Below are 16,130 nucleotides of genomic sequence, written 5' to 3' on the forward strand. Positions count from 1 at the left end.
GTAGCAGTAACTTTGGAGGAGACTTCTGCATAATGCTTGGTCCTATTTACAAGCTAGGCTCAGCACTTGAAACGCTTTTAAATGCATTTATAAATTTAATATATTAATTTCTCTTCAAAGTACTTCAGTTTTTATGACAGCATGCAAAATGTCCCCCAATCCTAAGTTCTTATAGGAACTAATAAATTAAGCTTATAAATAAGGGAAACTTTAAATGTTTTCATACTCTACTTAAACTTAGATATCACCATAAAAAAATCACAAGTCTAAATTAATTACTCAGTTATACATTTTAAAGTGGAATTATAAAACTGTCATTCTAACGGACCTTATTCTCTTAAATATCACGTGTCTAAAATACCAATATGCCGTTTGCTTTCTAACATAAAAATATTAGAGATATAGTTTTGTTTTAAATCTTTCTCCACTTAAGCCTCAGTCTTCCTGGTATGGTGGTTGTTAAGCTATTGTCTCAGCTTCGAGACTTTTCTATATTTGGGGATTCTGGGGCTGGGATCCTGCACATAACACATCTGATTGTTAGCTGGGTCCCTGTTAGCTCTCCCAGTGGGGGCCACTAGAGGGAGCCTGGGAGGCTGGTGGAGTCTCTGCTTCCTGTCCTGTCAGCATTGCACTCACAGCTGGGTCCAGTGGCAGTAGCTACCTCCAGTTTGCAGGTTTTCCTCCCCCCCAGAACCCGCCTCAACATTCCTGCTCAGAGACAGCAGCACCGCTGGCCTGGGCCCCCCTCAGACGTCTGCAGCCCAGCTCTCTGCGGCCATCCTCCAACCCTTTACATCTCAGTCATCCCCAGCTCTTCCTTCTAAGGGTGGTCGTTGCCTCCTGTAGTTACTGTAGTGATTTCCTCAGTGTCCACTCTTTGCCGTTTTACTTGTTCAATACCTGATGAATAATTCTTCCTATTAAATGCTCTGTTAAAATGATGGATATGGCTTTTGCCCCTGACTAGACCCAGACTGATGAACCAGGGTTGAAAACTACATGCCTGCTAAAGAAGACAGTAACCATCCCAGTTAACCAAGGTGATGCATTACCAGAAATTTCCTTTGGACGTGAGACTCAGACCTGCAGACATTCAGAGCGATTCTTCTCACCTCCACCTAAGGAAACCGTAGTATTTCAAGTAATTTTGGTGATTGTTCCTCAGCATTCTTGAAATTATGAGCAAATTGTACTTGATTCTTGTCAGCATCCCCAAGAGACACTGGGTGCTATTTATGATTTAGTCAATGACTTCAAAACCTAAAAGAGCATAAGACAATTGCCTACTTCTTCAGTCTACCTGCAGAAGTATGCCCTTCTCACCAAGTCACTCATTAAATTGGTTCTTAATTTCCTTGGTTTTTCTGGCCTAAGTCTAATGATCTTTGAGAAGAATACTAAGCAATGTAAATATCTTGAACCTAACAGTCGCCTGAATTCTTTCATACTCTCAGGAACACATAACTTTTAACAAATACCTAACTTCAGTCTGATATCAGTTATATATCTCAGATAGCTTTGTCTGGGGTCCAAGTTATGAGGTCATTCCATCCTCTGTAAACTGAACTAGGATCAAGTCAATTGCCTGCCAACAGAAACGTTTGCTGCCCACTCCAAGGCAGTTTTGAGAAGGGCTCAATAGGTGGAAATAACATACGGCTTCTGGTTCTGGCCATAGGGGAATGGCTTGTATCAGATGAATCTTTTTGCCAAAATAATTATAAAACCTGGATAAAATATATAAAGCAAATGGTCAAAGGAATTGGAGAGCACCCAGTGCAGGCAGGATCTGAACTGCTATGATCCCTAAGAGAAGGGAAACAAATGAGGCAAAACTTCACATTCATCCTGGTTTTTCCAAAGGGTTTTACCCAAAATCACTGAAAGTGAGAGCTTGCTGGGTGGCCCCTCGAAGCCCCTGATTTTCCATAGAGAAGTTGTTCCACTGGAGGGAAATTCCCTCTTGAGGCTCCTCACCAGTGTGTGAGAGCTGCCCTGAGGCTCGGCCCCCCAAATTGCCCCCGGAGAGGCGGTGAGCACAGGAAGAGAATTAACTCCACAGGGAAACCAGGGCCACTATCTGTAGTTTCAATCTCTTTCTCCTCTGTCCTGCTCCACTGCAGTCAGACAGACCTTTTTCTATGCCCAGCAAAACTAGCTGGTGACCTTTGAAAAGTTACTTAACCTCTCTTTTCTTCCACAAAACGCAACTAATTATGCCTACCCTGCAAGATTAGAGGAAAAAAATATATATATGTGCATGCACACACATATACACACATATACACATACATACACACACATGCATGCATACAGATGGCATAGAAAAGGTCCAGGCTCTCTCCGGGTTAGGTAAAATCATTAGTGTTCATAGCAGCCTTCTGTGTAATGGCCAAAAACTGGAAACCACAACATCTGTCGATTGATGAATGGCGAGACAAAACGAGATACATCCACACAGTGCAGTTCTACTTGGCAACAAAAAAGGAATAAACTACTGACACATGCTACACAATGGACAGACTTCAAAAATGTCATGCTAAGTGAAAGAGACAGCCATAGGAGACCATACACTGTATGATTCCATTTATATGAAATGTCCAGAAAAGGCACATTTATAGAGACAGAAGGCAGATTAATGGTTGCCTGGGGTGGGGAACGGGAGTGGGGATTAACGATACACGGGCATCAGGGGTCTTACTGCAGGGAGGAAAATGTCCTAAAACTGAGTTATGATGATGGTTGCACCACTTGGTTAAGTTACTAAAAGTCATTTCAACTGCACACCTGAAATCGCATTTTTCTTTTTTTTTTTATTGTGGTAAAATATACATAAAATTTGCTATTTTCATCTTTTTTAGCTGTATAGATCAGTGGCATTAAGTACCTTCACATTGTTGTACAACCATCACCAGCATCCATCTCCAGACCATTTTCATCTTCCCCAGCTGAAACTCTGTCCCCATTAAACAATTATTCCCTATTTCCCTGCCCCAGCCCCTGGCAGCCACCACTCTTTCTATCTCTATGAATTTGTTCTAGGCTCCTGATGTAAGAGGAATCATACAATCTCTGTCCTTCTGTGACTGGCTTATTTTGCTCAGGATAATGTTTTCAAAGTTCATCTATGTTGTAGCATGTGTCAAAATGTCCTTCCTTTTTTTTTGGCGGTACGCGGGCCTCTCACCGTTGTGGCCTCTCCTGTTGCGGAGCACAGGCTCCGGACGTGCAGGCTCAGCGGCCATGGCGCTCCGCGGTATGTGGGATCCTCCCGGACCGGGGCACGAACCCGTGTCCCCTGCATTGGCAGGCGGACTCTCAACCACTGCACCACCAGGGAAGCCCTGTCCTTCCTTTTTAAGGCTGAGAAATATTCCCGTGTATGTATGTACCACATTTTGTTTATTCATTAATCCCTTAATGGACATTTGTGTTATTTCCATCTTTTGATTATTGTGAATAATACTGCTATGAATATTGCTGTGTAAATATCTCGAAACTGGTAGGGTTTGTGATAAGTAAAACATATCTCAGTAAAGTTATTTAAAATAAAACCTTTTTTCCCAAAATTTAAAGAGCCAATAAATGGTAGATGCTGTTATATCAATAACTTAGAGTGGCAAATTTGATCAATGAAGTGAGTTTTTAAAAATAAAATTAATTTAATAAAAAAGACATGGTTTAGGGCTTCCCTGGTGGCGTAGTGGTTGAGAGTCCGCCTGCTGATGCAGGGGACGCGAGTTCGTGCCCCAGTCCAGGAAGATCCCACATGCCGCGGAGCGGCTGGGACCGTGAGCCATGGCTGCTGGGCCTGCACATCCGAAGCCTGTGCGCCGCAACGGGAGAGGCCGCAGCAGTGAGAGGCCCACGGACCGCAAAAAAAGAAAAAAAAAAAAAGACATGGTTTAGAAAAAGGAAAAATACAGAAAAGTACGAAAAAAAAATCTGTAATCTCACTTGGAGATAAACCGTTGAAAGACTACAAGAACTACCAAATTTTAATTTTACTTGAAATTAGTAGAAGGAACTGAACTGAACTGAAGAAGTTGCTGAACTTCAGATGTTTATCTAGAACAGAGAGATTCATTCCTAAACTCTAAAGGCAAAAAAAAAAGTTATGAGAAAATATTGAGGTTGGGTTGGGACCCATGGTTTTTCTATTTCAGTTCATGTTTCTTAATGGTCAAAGTTTAATCTCCCAGATGGACAACTGTTTCATAAAAATAGAGGATATTTCTGATGTTTAAAAAAATTAAGTACCTGAATTTTTAGATGAAAAACAAAGAACGTTGAAAACCTCAGCCAGGGGCTTCCCTGGTGGCACAGTGGTTGAGAGTCTGCCTGCCGATGCAGGGGACACGGGTTCGAGCCCTGGTCTGGGAGGATCCCACATGCCGCGGAGCAACTGGGCCCGTGAGCCAGAACTACTGAGCCTGTGCGTCTGGAGCCTGTGCCGCGACAGCGAGAGGCCCGTGCACCGCGATGAAGAATGGCCCCCGCTTGCCCCAACTGGAGAAAGCCCTCTCACAGAAACGAAGACCCAACACAGCCATAAATAAATAAATTAATTAATAAATTAATTAATTAATTAAAAAAAACAAAAAACCTCAGCCAACTTATAAGATAAACTTCTAAGAGAAATTATTAGGGAATGACTAGTTTGTAAGCCAAGTAACTACAAAAATGACAGATCACTTTCAAAGCAGGAGGAAGTGATTGTAGCTAGCGTCTAAAATAAATCCAAGGAGGTTACACATGAATTCTGAGTATCTGTCAGTTTTCTCCTCCCTTGAATTAACTGGTTCTTGTTTTTGAATATATCTGCTCCAGCCTGAATTTTTTCACCCAGAGGTGTGGAGTCCACACGTTCTATGTTCTGCTGTCTTTATTCACTGCAAAAAAGAATTAACCGAAACTTGAAAATAAGGCAAAAAGTTGGGCTGTATGTCCTTTTAGAGCCACACTGGGGAATTATTTAACAAGTTGCCCGAGGATTATTTAATTTTCTGGGAGAATATTTCTCTGTTTGACTTTGCTATTTATTATTTGATCATAGCCCAGATACTGCAAAGTTATGTTAATTTGTATTTTTCTATTTCATAGGAAAGATAACCCCAAAGGTTATGGCTTTATTAGCTTGTAAGACATTAACCAGTTTCTTCTGTAACCTAGCCATTTAATTCTAACATTCTTTTTTTGTTGTTTTGAAAATGCTTTTCCTGATTATATAAACTCTTTTTACCCAGATGCTCTTGGAATCAGCTTTACCATCTAACGGTTCCGTCATAAATTAATGAGCTGAACAAAACCTTTGACATATTCTATATTTGAATGAGAGCCATGATTTTACCATCTTAACAATTATACTTTGATTTAGCTGGTAGACCTCAGATCATACTCTCTCCTTCCATCTCCTGTGAAGAGTCCCCTGGAGAGCCTGTTTAGAATGCAGATTCCCCAGCCCACCGCTCAAAAAGTCTAATTCTGGGGGTTTGGCCAAGGCCCAATAATATGCATTTTAATAAGCACCCCAGAAGATTCGGAGGCTGATGGTCCTCAGACCCAGACACCTCGCGAAAGCCCCCAGTGAACTGCATGGTACTAATGCTGACTTGATTCTCACTGTTCAGCGAGGACAAAGATAACCGGGGTTAAAGGTTGAGGCCTTGGGATGTGCTAGAGTCCAATAGTCCCTTTTCCTAAACTTCAGCTTGGAGACAGCAGTTGATCTCCAATGTTCATCTACCCATTGGCTATATCAGAACAGGGGCAGAGGAGTGGGGGTGACCAGGAATCTGAACACATAAGTTGAACCTCGAGAAATTGCTGATACTCAACTCTTTATTGACCTTACAAAAAAGGTGATTTTGTATGGGTCGACCTAATAATTCCTCAGGTGTTTCTAATTTGAAGCTGATTTGGCAACCAACCTGTGAATATGATAGTTGGGGGTGTAATTTCTAATATGGGGGAAAGTGCTTTGTAGCATTCATCAGACTCAAAGCAAAAAAAAATTAAGGACTCTCTTCCCCTAAAAAGCCACAAAGTACAACTTTTTGCATACAATCTAGGGGAATTTATGGACTCCTTAAAAGTGCAAGGACTCCAGGCTAATCCTAGTTTACAGATTTCCTTCTGAAGGTTGCTTGCTTTAGGGATGAAGCTCTGCTGCCCCCTACTGCCAAATGAGGCTCCAGCTGGCTTTGCTCTACTCAGGCCGGTCTTTCAGTTTGGAGTTTTGTAGAAGCTAGAACCCGCTGTCATCCCACGCCAGTTGGAGCAGTCCAATTCTAGGCGGGAATGGGCCCCCACAGATGTGTTTAACCATCATTCACACACTGCAGTGAATTCTCGTCAGTGCAGGGGCATTTTGTGCTTTGATGAACACTATGCATTGTCTAGTCCAAAGCACACCCTTCAGGGTTCTGAGTCTCATTCTAAGGAAGCTACTTTACAGCTCTGTCCTGTAGATAACCGAGAGCAATGCAAAATGATTCTTATTTCTAGAAACGGAAATTATGTCCTGTGAGATTTGCTTGACTCCCCCCCACCCCCCGCCCCACACCAAGGAAGAAGCTGGGTTTGCTTCCATTTGGACATTCATGTAAATGTTCCTCATCTCTAGGTGTGTCTGTTCTTTGGGTTCTCATTTGGACGGTTATAGCATCTGCCTGCTTCCCTCATTAAGAGTTAGAGAAAATCTTTAACACATGCTCATTTGATATCTGTATGAGAACCGTAATTTGACTCTTTTTTGAAAATTATCCTTTAACAAAGGCCAGGATCATATTAGAGATCTCTGATCCCCATCTGATTCCTTTCCTTGAAAGCTCACAGTCTGATTGAGAAGACACTCAGTGCTGCCAATAACTCTTTGAGATATTAAGAAATCCTCCCCTCCTCTCCCTGTACCCCATCTGCCTCTTTCAGGTAGCATGCCACCTCTTTTCCTCAGGGGAGGGAGGTATATGGCAAAAGCAAAACAAAAGGCAACAACTGAGGATTTTGTAAATCTTTCTGGGTTTTGTTCTAGTAAAGCTTCAGCCCACAGAAGAGTTCAGAGGAGCAGTGGAGCAGGAGAGGACCTGAATCTTGGAGAAACAGGAAGTGGACTTTTCCTTCTACGGAAGCATGGGGTTCCCTCAGGCTGAGAGAAGGAGAGGGAGGCAGGAGCATCAGGACCAGGCCCTGAGAGGCAACGCTGCAGGGTCGGGGTGGATGGAACAAGAGCAAGGCACAGGCCGGAAGGCCCCGCTAAGCCCAGTGGACACGTGTGCGCGTGTGTGTGCATGCGTGTGTGTGGGAATGAATTTGGCCTCTAGCCTTCTGGGCTATTTAAAACCCTCAGATCTTGACTCATGAGGCAAGCTGCATTCTGTTAAAGTCGTTTGTGTTCTGGGGGCTACATTTTAAAAGTGAAGAAAGAACAGAAAATGTCAGAACGGATCAGGTGTAGTAAAAGCAAGTGTTTCAGAAACCTTTTGTGTCAGGTGAGTTGGTGTATATATTATTTATTCATTTATCTCTATCTAATTTACTGTGGGTAGTGAGAAAAAAAGATTGCAAAACTGATCCTAAAAGCATTAATAAACAGTCAATTTCTGTTCTATCGGTCTAGCTGTATTCAATAAACCTGCCTTCTTTCCTCTTCTTTCACAATGGCTCCAAAGGAATTTCAGATTAGACTGGAAAAAATCTTACTTTCAGGCTCCGAACTAGTCTAAAGGGAATGACTAGTTACCATCTTTAAGCACTTTTGGGGGGGCTTCGTCTACTTTAGCTAGACACCTCAAGAGAAAGGAGCAGCCGGGGGAAAGGAACCTGGGATTGAGACAAAGAGGCCAGACCTCCTCAGACAGAAGCTCACTATTTTTAAATCAACCCCTGCCTGCCAGTCAGGATAGACCAGCCAGTGGGAAGGTGGGGTAAGGAGGGGAAGGATGATTTTTCAGGAGTTTGAGATCTACTTTTCAGCGCAGTTTTATTATTTATCTTTCAGCAGTATAAATTCTGTGAAGATCAGACTTGCTGACCCACTTTTGTATTAAAATGTACAAATCCCTACCCAGACCAAGCAAACATTCTGTGATTTTGCCTTATTTTCTGCCGCGGCTACAACTGTCACTTTATAAAGTAATCCTGTTCCTGCTGGTCCCTTAATTACAAAAGTTAATTTTGAAAATGTGACAACAGCGTAACAGACATCCGTAAGAATGGACTAGAAGAAAGACGTGTTGTTAAACACAAATGAAGACCACACTTGAAAACTCTCTGAGCAGACACAACCAGTTTGGTCATACAAGAAAAGCTTAATTTAGCTTATTTTGCAAGACAAGCAAGGCTAACTTGACCTGAGTCACTTCTTGCTTATGCCTCTGAAAATCATAAGCAAAACTTAAATTGTTCCCCCAAATTGATATGAAGTAACCAGTAACCAATTTCCTTTCATTTAAGAAAATTCTAATATTGTAACCAACGACTGTGAAGAATAAGCATTGTCTCCACACTAGATAAGCTGCATTATAACAATAGACAGGAGGGGTTAGGTGTGTCAGTCTGGCATTTGTTTTCATCTAAATTAATATTCAACAAGATCCCAATCAAGGAGCACTGTTTTGGTCATATCTTTGCAACCACTACTAAGATGCTATCTACGGTAAAAACTCCAAGTGCCTTTGGAGATAAACGTGAATCTACATCCATCACCTGGGCTTAGAAAGAACAGAGCACACTCACCTGCTAAATGGAGAACAGAGACCCTGCTTAGCCCTCGGCCGACCCTGTAATTTCATCTCATCGACCTGATGGAGACCACCTGAGGCCGGGCTGGCAGGAGCAGGGCTGGTGCTGTGTGTGGTGTGGGTTGATGCTCGGGGAGCAGAGGAGGGTGTGGCAGTGCATCGGGATGACTGCGTTAAGCCCAGCCCTTCCACACAACCTGTTCTTAAACTGAACACTGATTTTCTATCTTTCTGTGTTGAATGTCTGCCTCCTCCCATCTTTGTATTCACCACCCCACCACACACAAAATACATTATTTTCAGAGTTCAGATGGATTATGGATTAGGAGAACACTCATAAATTCTGTAGCAATAGTAAGTTCTAAGCAACAGCGGGTTTTTGATAAGACACTTTGACCGTTTCCCATGCTTCAATTTTTCAAAAGTCAGAGTTCATTCCGTAGCTTGTCATACAGTTAGAGCATTATAAGAGCCTCCCCGGATTCACAGTGTATTTTTTCTTTCTTTTTAAAGTGTCTTTCTTAATAGATCCAAGCATTAATAAATGTTACCCATTACTTAATAATATCTAAATTTCAAATTCTAGTCCCCACTTTACAAGTAGATAAATGGACACAAAGAGAAGTGATTTGCCTATGGTCAGTCAGGAATAAAATCTAAATCTCTTAGCTCCTAATTTACTGGTTTATACACTAAATTACCCTGCCTCTTCAAGCCCTCTGGGAACATAATCCTGGAACGCTGCATAAGCAAAATGGGGCCAAAATTGCACTCTCACCAGAGAAATTAATTGGATAATTAATCAAGTGTGGAAATAACATTAGAATATTCTGTACAATTGATCAAGGACTTTCAAATAATTCTATTATAAAAAACATCCCTTCAGGCAAAATAAATAAGATTGAAATTCAGCATGACAGATTTACAAGTTTAAACTAGCTTAAATTAAGGACTACAATTTTAGCTATAAAGCAAATATCATGTTTCCCGGAGGAGCTTAAGACAACTGAATTAAAGGTGTTCAATTATCTTAGCAGTGCAATTTTTAAAGAGAAACCAACCTTAATAAGTCTCATTAAAAGGAGCATCTCTGAAGTGGTAAGGCAAATGTAACAAAATGCTATTTGTGGATTCCAGGTGGTAGATGGCCATGTTACAATTCTTGCAACAATTCTGCATGTTTGGAAAATTTCATAATAAAGTGCTGGGGGAAAAAAGCAAAATAAAAGTAACATTTATTTCTTATCACCGAGAACTCACATGACAAATAACCTGCCAAAAAGTGGTGCACCTCAACCAGTATTTTCACTAAATGTTCATTGTTAATATTTGAGTGTGTGCTGTGTGCCAGGCACTGTGCTAAGTCTGGGGTTTCAGCTATGGACAGAACCTTGCCCCTGCCGCTCAGTTGATGTTCCCCTCAGGGCCACTGATAGCATCTCTTCCTTGGAATACAGAAATCCATCTGCCCTTCTTCCCACTGGCATTCTATTTAGCTTTTATCCTGAAATCTATCTGGGAGAAAGCTGGGATAAATGCAATTCATCAGCAGAGACAGGGAAGCTCTATCAAGAGGAGGTTCTCCCTTTGAGAGACCACATCTTAGCGAAGCAACTGGGCATCTCCTTGCAGGTATTTGCCTTTGACTAAAAGTGAGGGCTGTGATTGAACATCATGATCTGCAGAGATGCATCTGATTTGATTTCATCAGATCACCTTTTTGGATACTAGGAATTTGGAAGTGCCAACTCCATTCTAGACTCTACAATAGCAACTGTGAAACTAACTACAGCTTATCATATATATGCACCCGGGAATTTTTAAAAAATGTATTTCAAAGGAAAAACACAAATGACTATTGTCCCTTTTTCATTTCCTCAAGGCACTGCACTGCTTAGGTTCTATGGAACTAGGCATCACAAAAACACCTGATGGTATTTCTCATAAAACCGTGAGTAGAATTTAACTGAGGCAAAACAAGAACAGCAGTAACTGAATTAAGGAAAGCTATTTCAAAGCCTTAAGTTAGAAAAACCTCTCTAATAATTAAAAATGTTTTCTGGTCACCAGAGACTTGAGGATTCCCTGGATAAAGGAATGACAGGCAACTGCTCCTTTTTGGTGAGAATGTACTCTAACTGCATGCATAATTCATAAACATGCTCTTAGTTTAGCTAAGACTTATGGTATAAAAACAGCAATGGGGGACAATTTTATAATTTTATACCTGCCACAAAAACTAAATGCTAGAGATCATTCAACATCTCTGTTAGTCCGTCTTTAGGGGGAAAACCCCTCAATTTTCATCCTATTTCACTTTTTTCTATTCTATTTTTATTCCCCCCAATAAAAGTTTAATCATTTTGTAGTACAGCCAGAAACTGTCATTGCTGCAACCGCTAACAGACAGTAAAAAACTACCAAACTACCACAACATCCTGACTTTGTTTTCCAATAACAAAGGGTATGACCTGCAGCAAGTTTCATCCAACACTGGGTTGGACACCTCTGGGAAAAGAAAAAAACAATTTATTTTTAATTTAACAATGTCTAAAAGCAATGTCCAAAGATAAATGTTAAAAGGTTAATAAAACATAAATACACAGCTCAAATACTTGTTAGCCAACTGGGTGAAACCAGCATGTTGCAGAGTGAGGCAGGAGGTTTGAAAAATGAACGGAAGAGAGCCACTTTCCAGCTAAGAGTGGATTCTGAGTTGAAGTCACCAAAAGTTTATATATGGAGAGTTTGACCATTACTTTTACTCTATATTCACAATGAACGACCAGTATAAAATAAGTGGCAGGTTTATTACAAAATGCCAAATGTTGGGGGTTAAAAAAAATTGTTCAAATTAAAAGGAGACCCTAAATTGATACTAAATTGAAGTATTATGTCAGCAAAAAAAATAAAGCAATTTTTCTACTGGCAAAATCCTCTTGTAGATATTGCCAACTTTCTGCTGGTTAGCACTTCATTTCTTAAAACAGAATTTTATGGTTGGCATGGACCTTAGAAATAGCTAATTCAACTCCTTCAGCGAAACCTGAAGCTAAAAGTTGAAGTGAGGCAAAAAACTGTTTTTGTTTGGATTAAGGCTCCCAAGTTAGTAGAAAAAAATAACATAACCAAAGCAGGAAATGGCTCGCCTCAGTACCTAATGCACAGCCATGCTTTTAATAGAAATTTGACCAGGAAGCTTTTAAATGCTATTTCCTTCTCTGTGAGGGTTGAATGTTTTGTGGCAACATTTTTTTCTCCGAGAAAAGGACATGTTTACTGTAAAAAAATATAAAACATGTAAGAAAGCACAAAGAAGAAAATAAGTCATCAAAAAGAGTTTAGTATATTTCCTCCAGGCTTTTTTGTTTCTATACAAGAGTAACTGCCATTTATTTTTCACATGGAACTGGACAGCAATTTATTTCTGGAAAACCATCACAGGAACAGCAGCGGTGCCGGGCTCCTCACCTAGAGGGCCGTGCCGCAGTGATCCTCGGGAGCTGGCTGCAGAGCTCAGGGGCCACGGAGCACGAACTGTCAGCAAGCCAACTGTGAGCTAGCGACGGGCAGCTGCCGCTGATGGTGGCACTGGGAACAGGGTCCCTGTATGACCTTTTCTTTCCCCCACTTTACAGAATAAACCCACCAGAGCAGGAGCCTGGATGTGGGGTGGGTAAGGAGAGTAGACAGAAAAGTAAAGGGAAAGGTCAGAGTGGCACTTGCTGGGTCTGCCCGGAACCGAGACCATTCCTTTGCACGGTCTCTTGGCTTCCTCTTGAAATGAAGGCTGATCTTGAACACCGGCCAGGGGCTCTGATTTGGCCTCTCTGGAGTTGCAGGACTACCTCAGACAACTTTAAACAATCTTGTGTAAACAGCATGGTGTAGGGGTCCTCTCAGATTCTTCATAAGAGCCTGTACTAGTTGTGGGACTCCCTGAGAACTACATTTCAGCATAATCTTTAGTATCTAAGGCTTTTAACAAGTATCTAGTGGCACAAAACCCATCCCTCCCTGTTAGGAACAACTGACCACTTCAATACATTCCACGTGATCCTCCTCAGGTATGAACTGTGGGACTAAAGCCACCCGCTCCAGCCAAGTCCTGATATAATCACTATGACTTCCAACCTTGGTTTAGTGACCTCTCAGGTACACCAATGATCTCCCAAGTATTAAGAAATTCTGCATTTAGGACAGCAATTTTCTTCCATTAATTGAACTAAACCAGAAGGTGTTCAAAAGAGCTGAAAATTTCTGGCTCAAATAGCTTTTCTCACCACCAATGAGCTGCCCTATTGGTTGACTAGTTGAGCCATTTAAAATTTTTGTTGGTGATTATGTGTGTGCATCTCCTTGTCCTACAACCATTAGACAACAGAGAACATAGGTAGGGCTGTGGAATTCACTCTGCCTGGAATAGACAAAAGGGATTTATAGCATAACACCCAGCAGCTGGTTTCCACATGGTTCTCAGAGTTCTAAACTCTGGACAAGATGCTACTTTGTAGCCTCAAGTAAATAAGCAAGGTACAATGAAACAAGAATTATTCAACAAACAACATATCCACACTTAGTAAGCTTATATTTAGGGTTTAAACTAGTCCCTGAATATCCTTAAAAACACCCTGCAGGCGGAAAAAACAGGGTTAATGAGAACTTAAACTTTCCAAGGATTATGGTTCAAATCCTCTGAAATCTACAGGAGTTCAAATAAAATGAGAACTCAAGAATAATAATTATTCTCGCTGGCACCAGTGCGAGGCGGTAGTGATTCTCAAGCTTAATATATTGCATCTAACACTATAAGAATACGTGGAAATTTTATGGAACGTCCATTATTATTAAAAGGTTTGAGCTTTACTACTCCTAACCTGGGTTTGACAATAAACCCCCCTGGAGCAAGAGCCCATGAAAATAGAACAGAGAGATATCCTACTAGACAAACAACTGCTGCCATAGGCCACAGGCACTTTGAGTGTAACCATTTTTAAAAGGCAGGGAACACGTACATTCCCGAGAAAACTGCTTCAGATATTTTTTTTTTTTTTTTTTTTTTTTTGCGATAACGCGGGTCTCTCACTGTTGTGGCCTCTCCCGTTGCGGAGCACAGGCTCCGGACGCGCAGGCTCAGCGGCCATGGCTCACGGGCCTAGCTGCTCTGTGGCATGTGAGATCTTCCCGGACCGGGGCACGAACCCGTGTCTCCTGCATCGGCAGGTGGACTCTCAACCACTGCGCCACCAGGGAAGCCCTGCTTCAGATATTTTTAACAGGAAAGTGGCAAGTGACCTCTCTAACCACATTCACTGGTGGGTATACCTTCCCCATTGCTTTTTTTCTTTGTATGTTATTGAAAACAGGGCAAGTTTTCTCCAAATGTTTTTTCTGTTGTTTTGTTTCTTAAACAAATGAGGGGATGCTATATCCCCAAGTCAGTACTTCGTGGTTGAAAACCCTCCCTCCGAAGACTGCCCATGTCAAAGCGGGTGGAGACCTCACAGCGTACTAATAACGTGTCGTCCTTGATGAAGGTTCTTTGTCTCAGGGCTTCCAGATGCATAAAGGTCACATAGCCAAACCCTTTGGGGTTCCGTGGGATTGTGGGTCTCTGGAAGGCAAGCAGCTCTGGTTTGGCGTCCATTATCTCTTCATGGTTTTGCCTTACAGGTGCTTCAGACTGATCAAGGATGGTAAGGCGTATCGTACCCTGGAAGGGCCAAGGGAGGTGGCTGTCATACTCTCCTTGCATCGTGTGAACAAAGAGGGATATGTAGTTGGCACAGCGCTGTGCAGTCGGTAGCTGCAGGTGCAGGCGCATGCATAGTTTGTAGCCGGGTTTGCCTGTGTAGAATCCGGGGCTGTGAATGACAACAGGTTTCTCCTCTTCTTGAGATTTCAAGTGCATCCCAAAATTGCCAATCTTCCAGATGTATATTCCATTGCACTGCTGTGCTTCTATTTCAGCAACTTTGTCCTCAAGGGTTCGAATAGTTCGTTTTAGCTCACTTACATACGCGCTCTGAGTTTCCATTTTTGCAGTCAGCTCCCGGATTTGATGGTCTTGTCTTACAAGGCGACCCTCTAACTGTTGAATGGTTTCTTGGAAATTCTGGACCTCTGAGTGACACCCAGAGGAAATCCGGGGCAGAGAGGCAGAATCACATGGCAGCATGCCACGCTGAGGTGCGGGAGCTATCGCAAGGCTTAAAGTCTGAACAGCCTGGGCCATCATTCTCATGTGCGACTGGGTATCCTCTTGCAGGTGGCGTGCCAAGTGATTCCTCTGCATCTGAAAATCATGCACAGGCCTTAGGTTAGGAACAGAGACGTGAGCACCAGGAAAGGGACCTAGCCAAGCCAAATAAAAGGTTTTTAAGCCATGTCATCACTTCCCTCAATCCCCTACAATCTTCTTTGATTTCATCAGATTCTCGATCCAGTAAGATGATCTTGCCTCCTAATTCCCTGAAAAACCGAGAGGCTATCTGCTGAATAATCGTTCAGGGACTCAGAAAAAAACCTCCCTCCTACCTGTAAAAGTATCAGGATCTATACTCATCCTTCTTTTCTGATTCAGAGCTGACTCTCCTCTTGTCCTAGATTAATGCTTCACCTGGGCTCTAACTGGCACCTGCCCCTTTTCAACACCTCAGAGATTCTGCTTAGCTATCCCCTTTCTCCTTTATTTTCAAACATTCTCTCCTCTTAACCCTTCCCCTCAGAACAGAATTAGTAAAGTCTTTCCTGTTTAAAAAAAGGGGCAAACCTCTCTATTGATCTTGTATCTCCCTCTAGCTAGTATCATTTTCTCCCTTCTCCTTTTATAACCAAGAGGAGTCCACCTGCACTGCCTGCCCCCAATCCCTCACTTATTTTTACAAATCTGTTGCAAAGTGGAATCTTCCCTGTCTTCATACTCTTCTAAGATCATCAAGAATAGCCTGTTATATGAAAAAAAAATCATATAACAATTTTTATTGTAAGGGTAATTCATGTATATTACAGAAAAATAGGAAGTGTAGATGATCAAAAAGAAAATAAGTTACCTATTATCTCACCTAACTACCATTAACATTTTGATACATTTCCTTTAAGTCTTTGTCTCTACGCACACAAACAATACAGAATTTTCTCACAAAGTGTAACCATACTATACACTATTTGCTCATTTTATTTTTTTAATTATTAAACACATACTTACTGTAAAAAAAGTCAGATAAAAAGGCACAGTGGAAAAGCCGAAGTGTAATCGCACTCTCCAGAAAGATCAACTTATCATAAACAATGCTCCCTCTCCGACATTTGACACAACTGATCGCTAAGTCTTGAAACTAATTTTGGAGATCATAACAATAACTTCTCCTTGCCTGTTTCATCAAC

At 41.7% G+C, this 16,130-nt stretch overlaps 1 protein-coding gene across 4 annotated transcripts in view; it reads right to left on the minus strand.

Moving 5' to 3' along the window:
- Positions 1-7,962: 7,962 nt before the first annotated feature.
- TRAF6 (TNF receptor associated factor 6) overlaps positions 7,963-16,130 on the minus strand; it is a 30,759-nt gene continuing 22,591 nt past the window's right edge. For all 4 annotated transcript variants that reach the window (XM_060018734.1, XM_060018733.1, XM_060018735.1 and 1 more), the window contains one exon: positions 7,963-15,039. In XM_060018734.1, the coding sequence (XP_059874717.1) occupies positions 14,170-15,039 (870 nt within the window). In that variant the 3' untranslated portion in view covers positions 7,963-14,169. The remainder of the gene's footprint in view (positions 15,040-16,130) is intronic.

Source organism: Delphinus delphis, chromosome 8 (genome assembly GCF_949987515.2).
Source record: "Delphinus delphis chromosome 8, mDelDel1.2, whole genome shotgun sequence".
NCBI classification, from domain to species: domain Eukaryota; kingdom Metazoa; phylum Chordata; class Mammalia; order Artiodactyla; family Delphinidae; genus Delphinus; species Delphinus delphis.